This window comes from Pseudonaja textilis, chromosome 13 (assembly GCF_049901715.1).
Source record: "Pseudonaja textilis isolate UNSWEBS1 chromosome 13, rPseTex1.2, whole genome shotgun sequence".
Taxonomy (NCBI): Eukaryota; Metazoa; Chordata; class Lepidosauria; order Squamata; family Elapidae; genus Pseudonaja; species Pseudonaja textilis.
Genome location: NC_142002.1, coordinates 16,284,192 through 16,295,882, shown reverse-complemented (window position 1 = coordinate 16,295,882; position 11,691 = coordinate 16,284,192). Strand labels below are relative to the sequence as shown.

Below are 11,691 nucleotides of genomic sequence, written 5' to 3'. Positions count from 1 at the left end.
GAAAAACAAAACAAATCAGGCAGTGACAGACTACTTTCCAATTCTAACTAAGGCGGCTCTTCCTAAAGTCACCAAGATTGCCATCTATCATTCAAAGGAGATTTTCACCTTTCTCTTTAAAAGACACTTGAAACTGGATTCGTTAGCAATTTGCAAAGGGAATCTTATTGCATTGCAACAAGGCACGCCAGGTCCGCCGAGAAATCTGCAAAATAAATAAATAAATAAAAATCTTCCTTTCATTTGAAATCCGATTTTCAGATTAAAGGTCAAAAATAAATAAACAAATAAAAATAGCCGGGAGGACTTCGCATCAAACCCTCCTTAACCCCTCCCCCCAAAAAGCCGCTCTTTCCCCCCAGCTCAACTCTCTACTCCGCGTGCAGAACCGGAAGTGACGTTTCGTCGTCCACCCCCGGCAGGGCTCAACACGGGCTGGTCTAGACGGGCCTCGAGACCTTACGTTCCACCTCCCAGCCTCTCCACCAGCTTGGCCGGATATTGGTGTCGGCGGCCGGAAGCGGAAGTGTGAGACGGTCGGGGCTCCCGGCTGCAGCCACCTTGACCGGCGGGATGCTGTCGCTGGACTTTCTGGACGATGTTCGGCGGATGAATAAGCGGCAGGTTCGCGGGGGCTCCGGGAGGAGGAGGAGTGGAGGGGCGAGGGTCGCGGAGGAAGGACTGCTCTCCGCTGCGGGGGCGGCTGCGCGGCTGCCGTCGTCGGTCCCCCCTCCCGCGCGGGGTGAGGTCGGCTGGACACCCCCCACCCACCCCCTGCCCGTTGAGTTGGTAAAACCGGTGTGCATGCTGGGTACGTCACGTGACCAAGCGGGGCTGCTCCCCCCCCCCCTCTTTTCTGCTGCAAGATCAGCCCAGCCTCCTTCCAGGAGGGCTGGACTACAGATCCCATCCTCCCCAGCAGGCGTGGCCGTGGGTTAAGGAGTGGGGAAGGTCCAGGTCCAGTGCAAAGTACTTAGGAAGACGGCAAGGGGTCAGAAGAACCAATGGAGGGGGCTGATAGTCTGTCCTTTCTGTGTGGTGCGTTTGTGTGCATCAGGATAAGCGGAGTTGGAAGGGACCTTGGAGGTCTTCTAGTCCGACCCCTTGCTCAGGCAGGAGAGCCTATGCCACTTCAGACAAATGATTGTCCAATCTCTTCTTGAAAACTTCCAGTGTTGGAGCATTTACAACGTCTGGAGAGAAGGCGATGCACTGATTAACAGAATAGCAGACTTGCAAGGGACCTTGGAGGTCTTCTAGTCTGACCCCTTGCTCAGGCAGGAAACCCTATGCCATTTCAGACAAACTGTTGTCCAATCTCCTCTTAAAAACTTCCAACAACTTCTGAAGGCAAATCACTCCGCTGATTAATTGTTTCTCACAATCAGGAAATTTCTCCTTAGTTCTAAGTCGATTAGTTTCCACCCGTTGCTGCTTCTCCTGCCTTCAGGTCTGCGTTTTGGGGTAAAATACAGCGGTTAAGTATGTTCCTCTCCATGAGTTATAAATAAAAAATAACAATATAATACTACGATTGATGTGTGAGCACGATGAAGGAACTTGAATTGCACAGCAGGAAGAACGGGCAGGCTGGGCGGGACCCTGGATGGGAAAGGAGACGGATAACAGAAACCAGGGGTTTGTTGCCTTCCCGATCCAAATCTCACCAAAAGGATTTTCCTTGAATCTCACCTTCACTATGTGTGATTCAAGGCACTGAACATACCCATCTAATGCTTGGGCTCCTAACCGCAATCCTGTGAGGTGGGTCAGGCTGAGAGAAAGGGCTGGCCCAAAGTCACCCAGTCAGCTTTTTCTTTCTTTTTTAACAAATTTTATTCAGTTTTTCACATTAAAAACAAAAATCTCTTTTTAATGGACAACATATTTCCGAGTCATCACCTTTACATACAAATATGACAGCAATTATACATTCATATATGCATACTTAACTCTATTATTACCTTTTCCATCTCAAATTTTCAGTAAGGAGAGAAACAAACACATTAATTCTAGCCTCTTTCATTAATCTCAATCGAAACATCTTTTTGTTTCAATTATTTCAAATATCCTTTAATATTTATTTTAAAAATAAAGATAAACAATATGTGTTTGCATAATAATGATAATGATAATTAAAAAGTTACCAATGTCTCTCCTTGCTTTTAATAGTTTATGTTAACTTATTAATTTAGTTGGTTCTTTGTCATAGTCCCTTTTCATTGCACATTCTTTTTATAAATTCTAGATTAATACAAATTTTAACACTAAAAAGGTGGCTCATCACAATTTGCCCAAGGAAGAGCGCATTGCATGGGAGGGTCTTTGTGGTTTGCAAAGGACCGTCCTGAATTCCCAGTGATAATCCTTCTCCCCCTCACCCCTACCTAGCTGTATTACCAGGTTCTGAATTTTGGGATGATCGTTTCCTCAGCGCTGATGATCTGGAAGGGGTTGATGGTGGCAACGGGCAGTGAGAGTCCCATCGTCGTCGTACTGAGGTAAAACATTTCTGGTAATCTGGGGCTCAACCCGTCCTACTGTGTGTGAGATTAGGAAGCGGGAACTGGCCACGATAGCTTGGAGAGCACCTGACTTCTGCTAGCGTGATCTTTGAACAAGTGTAATCTTGACAAAAGGGCAAAGTTTAGTTTTACAGCCTGTCTTGTGAGTGGTTTATGAGTCCTACTTGAGCTACACTGCCATCTTTCTTGCAGAGAATCTGTTTTCAAATAGGCTTATGACCACAACTGAGGCCAGAACTTCTGCTGCTAAGTAAGGTGGTTTAGTTTAGTTTAGTTTAGTTTATTGTTATGGCACCTTGTACAATGAAATCAAACACCATCTTCAGTGTACATCAATGACCATGAAAATAAACACAAACTCACATCCTTCACACTCAACACATTGAACTGAAAACCCCCCACACCACACCAACACTGCAGTACACAGTTGAATTCAAGAGTGCTCTTGCCCTGGGATAGAAGCTGTTTTTCAGCCCATTTGTCCTTGTTTTTATTATCCTGTACCGTCTGCCAGATGGTAATAGTTCAAAAAAAAAAAAAAAGGAGGCACCCAGGATGAGGTGGTTGCCAGTGAATTGTGCCTGATTTTACGGCTTTTGGGGTCATTGCTGTGAAGTAAATCCCTGAAATTATTAAGTGAATAATGCAGTCGTTAAATGAATCAGGCTTCTCCCATTGATTTTCCATGTCCAAAGCTGGCTGGGAAGATCGCAAATGGCAGCCATGTGACTTCAGGACGCTGCCACAGTTTTAAAGGCTTTCCACACATCCAAATTTGGATCGTGTGACTGTGGGGATGCCGTCACGATTGTGTGAAGACCAGTCACCGTTTGCTTTTTTCTTTTTTTTTCTGTGCTTCTGCAACTTCAGACGGTCATTAAATAAAAGATTGCAAGTCAAGGACTGCCTGTATTGGCTGAATGATCAATGCAAAGTTGATTGCTTTCCATGTATTCAGAGCAAGATCGGTAGGCGGCTGCCTTTGAAGCAGCTGCTAGCCTTATACCAGGGAGTCTCCAAACTTGATAGCTTTAAGGCTTGTTGAGTTCAACTCCCAGAATTCCTCCTCCAGTCATGTTAGCTCAGGAATTCTGGGAGTTGAAGTCCAAAAGTCTTAAAGTTGCCAAATTTGAAGACCCTTGGATTAGACAGACAGAGACAGATAGATATAGACAGATTAGATAGATATAGACAGATTAGATAGATAGATAGATAGATAGACAGACAGACAGTCAGACAGACAGACTGTAGATATACATGATAGATTAGATAGATAGATAGATAGATACAGGATAGACAGACAGACAGACAATGGAGATGGAGATAGATACTGTAGATTAGGGGTCTTCAAACTTGACAGCTTTAAGACTTTTGGACTTCAACTCCCAGAATTCCTCCTCCAGTCATGTTAGCTCAGGAATTCTGGGAGTTGAAGTCCACAATCCTTAAAACTTGCCAAGTTTGAAGGCCCTTGCCTTACAGGGACAGTGATGCAAATCCATTCCAGATTATATCCCCTAAAAACCCATGTGCATTCATCACAAAGCTCCACATTTCCCCTACCTTTTCTTTACAGGAATGAAAAGAGAAGGCACCCCTTACCTTGCCATTGAGTTGATGTGACATCAGAGAGAAAACAGATGGGGAAGAATTAGAAAGGAAAGCATTTATTTGCACCCTTGAAATAAGGGGGAGCTGTTACTGGGTACAAAATGAGCAAGCAAAACTGTTCCATCTGTTGTGGAAGGCAGCTGGCGGGGAAGACAGAAAGACACAATCCGTGTGCAACAACTTGGCATTTATGGTTGCAGAGCGGGCTACGCATGTCTGTGCCAGAAAATCAGAAGGCAGCCTTCTTGTCTTAATTCCTCTAGTAAATGGACCCAGGGTGTAACTCTCTAGTGCAAAGGTCTTCTAACTTGGCAAGTTTACGACATGACTGGAGGAGGAATTCTGGGAGTTGAAGTCCACAAGTCTTAAAGCTGCCAAAATTGGAGACCTCTGCTCTAATCCTCTAAAACTGGCAGGGCCACTCCCACCTGAAGGCAAAAATGCAGAATTTGAGGTGATTTTTTTTTTTAAAAAAACTGTTATTATTAACAGATGCTTTTTAATCTTCCAGTGGTAGCATGGAACCCGCCTTCCACAGAGGCGATCTTCTGTTCTTGACCAACCGCGTCGAGCAGCCGATCAGAGTGGGGGAAATCGTTGTCTTTAGGATAGAAGGGAGAGAAATCCCAATCGTGCATCGTGTCCTGAAAATCCATGAAAAGTACGTCTCGGGCTTTGGACGGTTGATAGATGCAGGGGGTTTGTTGCTGTGTCAGTTTTCATTCTGTCCTTCCACAAGTGCTGTCCTTATTCCAGTCTTTACGATGACGTGGAGCAGTGGTGGTATTCTACTAGTTCGGCCTGGTTTGGACGAACTGGTAGTAAAAACTTGTTACAATTCGGCCAAACCAGTAGTAAAAAAAACAGCTATCAGTTCGGCCGAACTGGTGTTTTTTTTTTCTCCCAATGATCAGCTGTTTCAGGATACCCCTGGCTATCTTATTCCATTGGCCAGGAGGCTTCCCTGAGGCCCAAGAGGCAAAAAACCCAGGGGGGATGGGGTGCTGTGCAAAAAAAAGCCACACCCACCCAGTCACATGGCCACACCCACCTGGACACGCCCACAGGACTGTTAGTAAAAATATTTGCATCCCACCCCTGGTGTGGAGGATTGGAAGCGGGTTCTGTCCGCGTCCATTCCTTCTCTCTTGCAATTCATAATTCTGATCATGCTTGGCGTGGGTTGGAGGAAACTTATGTTTTACCTGAACCAGCAAACTCTGGTTTAAATGAAACCCTCCAGCCAAGATTTGTAAACAAAGCACAATTGTCTACCTGTGGAATCTTTTTGTTGTTGTTGCATAAAAAAAACAATATTCTTATTACGCATTTTCCTGTATAATACATCATATTTTCAATTTTACATCAACAGTCCAACTCTTTCCATCTCTTTCCTTCTCCTCTCCTCCCCTCTGCTTCCCCCTCCTTCCCTCTTCTCCTCTCCTCCCCTCCGCTTCCCTCTTTCCTTCTCCTTTCTTCCCCTCCGCTTCCTTCTCCCTCCCTCTTTCCTTCTCCTCTCCTCCCCTCCGCTTCCCTCTCTTTCCCCCTTTCTCCTCCCCTCCCCTCCGCTTCCCTCTCTTTCCCCCTTTCTCCTCCCCTCCCCTCCGCTTCCCTCTCCTCCCCTCTTTCCTTCTCCTCTCCTCCTCTTTGCTTCCCTCTCCTTCCCTCTTTCTAGCCAAGATTTGTAAACAAAGCACAATTTGTCTACCTGTGGAATCTTGTTAGGAAGCGCAGTACAAGCCAGAGTTTGCTACGAACTGTGATTCAGTTAAACAAGGGTCCTTCCATCACACTTGGAGGATGATAGCAGAAGATTAAGGAAAGTTACTCCCTGAATGCAATTAATACAGTTTGGAAATAATGTGGAAGAACGGACATGAATGGCGTTATTTGAGGAAGGGACCAGGTGCTAAACTTAGACTAGCTTTGCCAAATCTTTACCATTCTGGATTAGTGTGGGATTTAGTGTCTGGGCCTAGGATCCTGAAATAGGCTTAACTTTGTGGAAGGGAAAAGTGGGATAATTCCAGGCATCCACACCAGAGGTGGGATTCAGCCGGTTCTGACCAGTTCTACAGAACCGGTAGCGGAAATTTTGAGTAGTTTGGAGAACCGGCCAATCCCACCTCTGACTGGCCCTGCCAACCCCATCTCTTCTCCACCTCCCGAGTCCTAGTTGATTGGCTGGGTCTCCTTTCGTTGCCCTGCTCAGGAGAAGGGAGCTGGAAAGCAGGTTAGTGGGGTGGGGAGGGAAGGGGGATTTTGCAGTAGCCTTCCCCTGCCACGCCCACCAAGCCACGCCCACAGAGCCAGTTAGTAAAAAAAAAAAATTGAATCCCACCATTGGTCCACACCCTTAATAACCCACTCAGGGGAAGAAACCAGTTTAAAAGCTTAAGTTTACCCAATGATATAAGGTGACATGTTCATTTAGCATCTACATTCCTCCTCACAATGCGATTGCATTCTGTTTTGCCTACTCGTTAATCGTGGCCCTTTTATTTTTCCTTATGCCAGACAAAACGGCGACATCAAGTTTTTGACCAAAGGCGACAACAATGCAGTTGATGATCGAGGCTTGTACAAACAAGGACAACACTGGCTGGAGAAGAAAGACGTGGTTGGAAGAACAAGAGGGTGAGTGAGGCGCCAGCCAGCTGGTGGGCATTGTCATAACCTCAGCATAACCTCTCCCCTGCGGAGTTCCGTTCTGTCCCCTGCAGTTGGTTGGTACCTTCCTGTTTCCCCAAAGGTGCTTTTTCAAAAGGCAACTGAATTTTCTTGGGGGAGAGGGGGGGAAATTTCCTTGAAAAACATTTCACTTCTCATCCAAGAAGCTTCTGTTCAGGCTTTTGCAGCATAAATTCAGCCCCAGAAAAGTAAACACAGATGGCTGCGGCTTCATTTAAACTTCTTTATAAACACATGAAGTAAATTTTACAATACCCGTTGTAGATTTCTCTAACGTGGAGCAAACTCAAACAGAAGTAGACATATTACAGGTTCAGAGCTTCAGCACCAACTCAGGAGCTGAGAAACAGACCTCAGTTTCACTTTAGTTCAGCAGGCAAGCATTATACATAGCAGAGGAGAAGCACTTTCATTTCTTTTTTTTTAATTTTAAATAAATTATTTTTTATTTTTTAATAACAAGCATAAGCATACATAACAAAATAAACATAAACATAACACAAAAAACATAAAAATATCCTTCATAGATTTACATACAGTGCATCGATTGGTTTACCACTTTTTTTTTGTGCATCCATTTCCTAGTCACTAGTATAATTATATTACATAATAGCTCATATTATCAATCAATAATTGTATAACCTAATATCACTAAAAAAAAAACCATTTATAATTTTGTTAATTCATATTTTAACGAGATAACTATAATTTGCTTAATTTATTTTGCAATAAATCATAAGATCATACCAAATCTACCTTGATAGTGTTTTATAAAGATAATATCAAGAAAAAAAAATTTTTTTTATGCTAAATCTGAATATTCTATCATTATGTTTTATTATCTAACCATTGATAAAAAAGATCCCAAACTTCATAAAATTGTTTATCTTCTTGTTCTCTGATTTCTGCAGTTTCATTTCTAATAGACAGACTCAGAGCTTAACATCGCTGCAGAGCTGCAGAGCTTAATATAGAGCCACGCCTAAGCTACTTTTAGTTTCAGTTTCCAAACAGTCCTCATTGGCTGACTTAGTTGCTGTGCCCATTGGCTGACCTTGTTACCATGCTCTGTTCCAGTTCATGAATATACTCTTGACCGCTTCTTCACTTCTGACTGAATGGTGGGGAATGGATGGATTTATATTCCTTGGAGTCATGTGGTCATTAAGCACCCTGAAAATTGATTTTCAGGGGGGAAAAAAAAGCCCCAAGAATGTCCGGTTGCCTTTTGAAAAGCACCGTTGGGATAACCATGACCTGGGTGACTGAGAATATTCATAGACATCTTTCTCTCTGTGTGTCTTTGTTTCTGCCCATTTCCAAGATTTTGTTGGAACGTTGACTTTACCTGTCTGTCTTCCTCATGAAGTCTCTCTTCCTTTTTCATCTGGGTTGTGGATAAATTAGGCCCTCTGGTTTGGGGCTCCCCTTGCTTCCGTATAATGCTTTGTTTCTGAGTTTCATGAAAGCCCTTTTTAAAACCTGCACGTGAGGAAGGAGGCACCCCACTGTCTTATCAAAATTCTTATGTCTGTTGCTTCTTTGTTTCTCTCTATCAATACACCTCGGAAGTACTGGACTTTCTTTATTTTTCTTTACTTTTTTCTTTTAAACAAAACTTTATGAAGTAAATGATTGAAAAGATTCAACGTGGTGTAATCATCCCGACAATCCTTGTTGTCACACATTATGACATAAAATACATTCTTTAAATACATTTAGACAGCTATACATTTCTATGATACTTCCCAGTTTTACTCGTCCGTTTTGCTGTCCCTATTCTCTTTTGATTTTAGATCCTTCCTTTTTTCCCCCCACCACTGATAAAACTTATTCCATATTTTATAGTATTCTATCTCGTCCTTATCTTTCACTTCCCAAGTTAATTTGCCCATCTCGGCGCATGACCGTCTCTTTTTTTATAATGTCATTTTCATCGGGAATTGCTTTGTTTTTCCACATTTGGTTTCCACAGCTGGTCATTTGCATCCTTCTAGAGGGTCCTTGAAGGTTTGTCTGTGTCCTCAGGGTTATCAGCAAATGACCAGCGGTCTGCAGGGAATATAAATCCTTCCGTTCCCCACCATCCTGGCAGAGTTGAAGAAGCTTCTTGAATGAGAAGCGAAACATCTTCAAAAGAGAAAAAAAAAGTAGAAAGCCCATTTGCCTCCTGATAAACCATCTTTGGGACAACCATGACCCGGATGACAGAGAATCTCTATGGACTTCTTATTATTTCAGCCAGTTTACTGCCTAAAGTGGATGGCTTTATTTTTCTGTTTCAGGTTTGTGCCCTACATCGGAATAGTCACCATCCTAATGAATGATTACCCTAAATTCAAGGTAGGACTTTCGGTTCGTTTGCTGCCTCGTGGCAACGCGCTGCATCGGCAAAACAAAAGCACCATTCAGACAATGCATGGAGGCTGGTGGGTTCAGGGTCTCTCTCTCTCTCTCTCTCATAGAACTCCAGCTGAAACATCCCAAACCACATTCAAGCAGGCAGTTGACTCTCAATGATGGCTTGGTGAAAATGACCCCTGTTTCTGGCTGTTTTAGGTCCTGGAATTTGGTTTGGTTTGGGAGAGAGATTGGGGGTTGAGAAAGGCCAGAGAACTTTAAAAATAGAATAAAACACACTGCTCTGACCGAAGCCTCGTTCAAATCAAACAAACACAAAAGTACGTATAAAAACAACCCTTTTTAATGCGGCGCTGTGAATTCTGTGCATTCACAGCCAAGAATCATTCAAAACTAATTGTCCCAGAAAAGAGCAAGCCCTTTCAAGGTTGCGAAAGGCTGCCGAGAACAAAAAACTAATTGTAGATAAATATCCAAAGCCGGAAGTTTCAAAAAACAAACCGGAGCAAGCAGGGCTTCCGTGAGGACTCTGAGTAGAAAGAACAACTTTGCTTCCTGCAAAGAAGCCAACCCCAAAGGCTGGCTTTTATCCCTTATGGGAGGAGCCATTACCTTCCAGCCTTACTCCAGAGTCGCCCGTTCTGCTTCAGCTGCTCTTTCCCTCGAGTAGTCCTGCACGCACGCACACACACTGAGTATAGGCTCCCCAGGGTCCTCTTTGTCACTGCTGCCAGACCTCACAACCTCCAAAGGCAACACCCCACTCTCCAATAGTCCTGGCCCCCATCCCTGCGTCACACGCAGGCCCATCATCCAAGTCCTCGGTCTTCGAGACCTCAGCCGTCTGAACCACAACACACACTGAACTTCAAGTAAAATAGATAAGGCACACCAAATCCTTGTAACTTTTTTTGGGAACCACCAGCCTTGCCTTGTTCAAAGTTTGCTTTTGCTAACTGAGTCCGTCCCGCCGACGAATCCTCCTTCGGTTTACCTTTGCATTTCATCTGAGCGTAACCATGCATTCAGGTTCGCAAATCAGTCATGCGCTCGCAATGGGCCGCACTCCATCCCTGTGGGGCTTATTCTTGAAATCTCGATTAAAAGATTCAAAGGAAGCCCGCTGCAGGTTGCGAACCCGCCCACCGAAGCGGGAAACCATATGCCTTAAGATTGTGCCGCTTGGGGTGTTTTATGATTTTGGCTTTCGGGACTAAAGTGGGCTTAGGATCGCTGTGAAATCCCCGCATCGCATTTTGAATTTCTGTCTTGCTCTTTTCTCCCCACCAGTACACCGTCCTTTTCCTCTTGGGCTTGTTTGTCCTGGTCCATCGAGAGTAGCCCAGCAGAGGCGAGGACCACTCCTCCAAGCAGGCCGGGATGTGAAGTTCACTTTGCTGATCCGGATTTGGGCGGAGTTGTTTTTTTTCTGTTGTGGTTGTTTCGTTTTTCTACGACTGCTGTGTCACGGGCAGGTTGATCTCAGTATTTTGAAAGAGTTTGTCACACTTTAGCATTTTTGTACCTCGGTGAATTTTTTATATTAAAAAAAAAAAAAAGATTTTAAAGCCAAAACCGTTTTTTTTTTTTTGTGTGTGCCTTTTTTCTAAGCTTACCGGTTCTTTTCTTCCACTGATTCCGTTGAAAAGTATGAAAATCTTGTTTCCGGTTAATAGCTGGAGATGCTCCCAGGGAAGAGCCGTCTGCTTCCAAATAAGAATAAAGTCATCTTTAGGACCAGCAAATCGCAACTATAAATCCCAGTTTTGAAATCATAATCATGCCACTCCAGTTCTGAGCTGAGAGGCCGGGGACCTAAGGCTGGGGTTTTGCACAGTCAAAAATTTTGGCTTCTTAATTGTTAGCGTGAACATGCTTGAAGAAGAGCCTTGGTGGCGCAGTGGTTAGAATGCAGCATTGCAGGCTAGCTCACTGCACACTGCCATCAGTTCGATCCTGACCAGCTCAAGGTTGACTCAGCCTTCCATCCTTTCCGAAGTCGGCAAAACGAGGACCCAGATTGTTGAGGGCAAGAGGCTGACTTTGTAAACCACTGTAAAGCCCTGTGAAGCGGTATATAAGTTAAGTGCTATTGCTACGCTGGTGTTCTGACCCAAACCCTTTTCCAATAAGACAAACACGAACCAAAGGGAACAGAAACCTTTTTAATGATTCTTAGGAATCCCCCGGTTAAAAGGCTGCTGAAAACTAATTAACTTTGATAAGCGCAAGCCTCGCCAATACTGAGGAGCAAAATACCTGCCTCCGAGGCACAGCACGTCCCTTCTGCCAGCAGGTGTGGCGCAAGAGTCAATCCCTTTGGGAGGAGAGGATGGTTCAAGATTCAAGCGCCGTAGCTGTTCTCGCTGCATTTTAGCTCTGGGTGGTTATGCAACCTGCGATGCCGTGTTTTTCTTCAGCCACCTCCGCTTTTTAGCAAAGCTGCGGTAAAACACAGCCCCCGTGGGTGGCTTAATTTTATCCGATTGTGACTGCCATCGAG

The 11,691-nt window shown here is 44.3% G+C and overlaps 1 protein-coding gene across 1 annotated transcript; it reads left to right on the top strand.

The window, feature by feature from the left end:
- The first annotated feature begins 380 nt into the window (after positions 1-380).
- On the top strand, positions 381-10,763 carry SEC11A (SEC11 homolog A, signal peptidase complex subunit). The gene is made up of 6 exons (XM_026709981.2): positions 381-624; positions 2,392-2,501; positions 4,648-4,797; positions 6,654-6,773; positions 9,113-9,170; positions 10,479-10,763. Exons 1-6 carry the CDS (start codon positions 574-576, stop codon positions 10,527-10,529), a joined length of 540 nt encoding a protein of 179 aa, XP_026565766.1. The 5' UTR covers positions 381-573; the 3' UTR covers positions 10,530-10,763.
- The last annotated feature ends 928 nt before the right edge of the window (positions 10,764-11,691 follow it).

Bases quoted from the DNA above. Each gene is read 5' to 3' on its own strand.
- SEC11A (XM_026709981.2), top strand. From the start codon at position 574: ATGCTGTCGCTGGACTTTCTGGACGATGTTCGGCGGATGAATAAGCGG. The intron at 625-2,391 runs GTTCGCGGGGGC...ACCCCTACCTAG, and splicing joins GGCGGATGAATAAGCGGCAG to CTGTATTACCAGGTTCTGAA. The intron at 4,798-6,653 runs GTACGTCTCGGG...TCCTTATGCCAG, and splicing joins GTCCTGAAAATCCATGAAAA to ACAAAACGGCGACATCAAGT.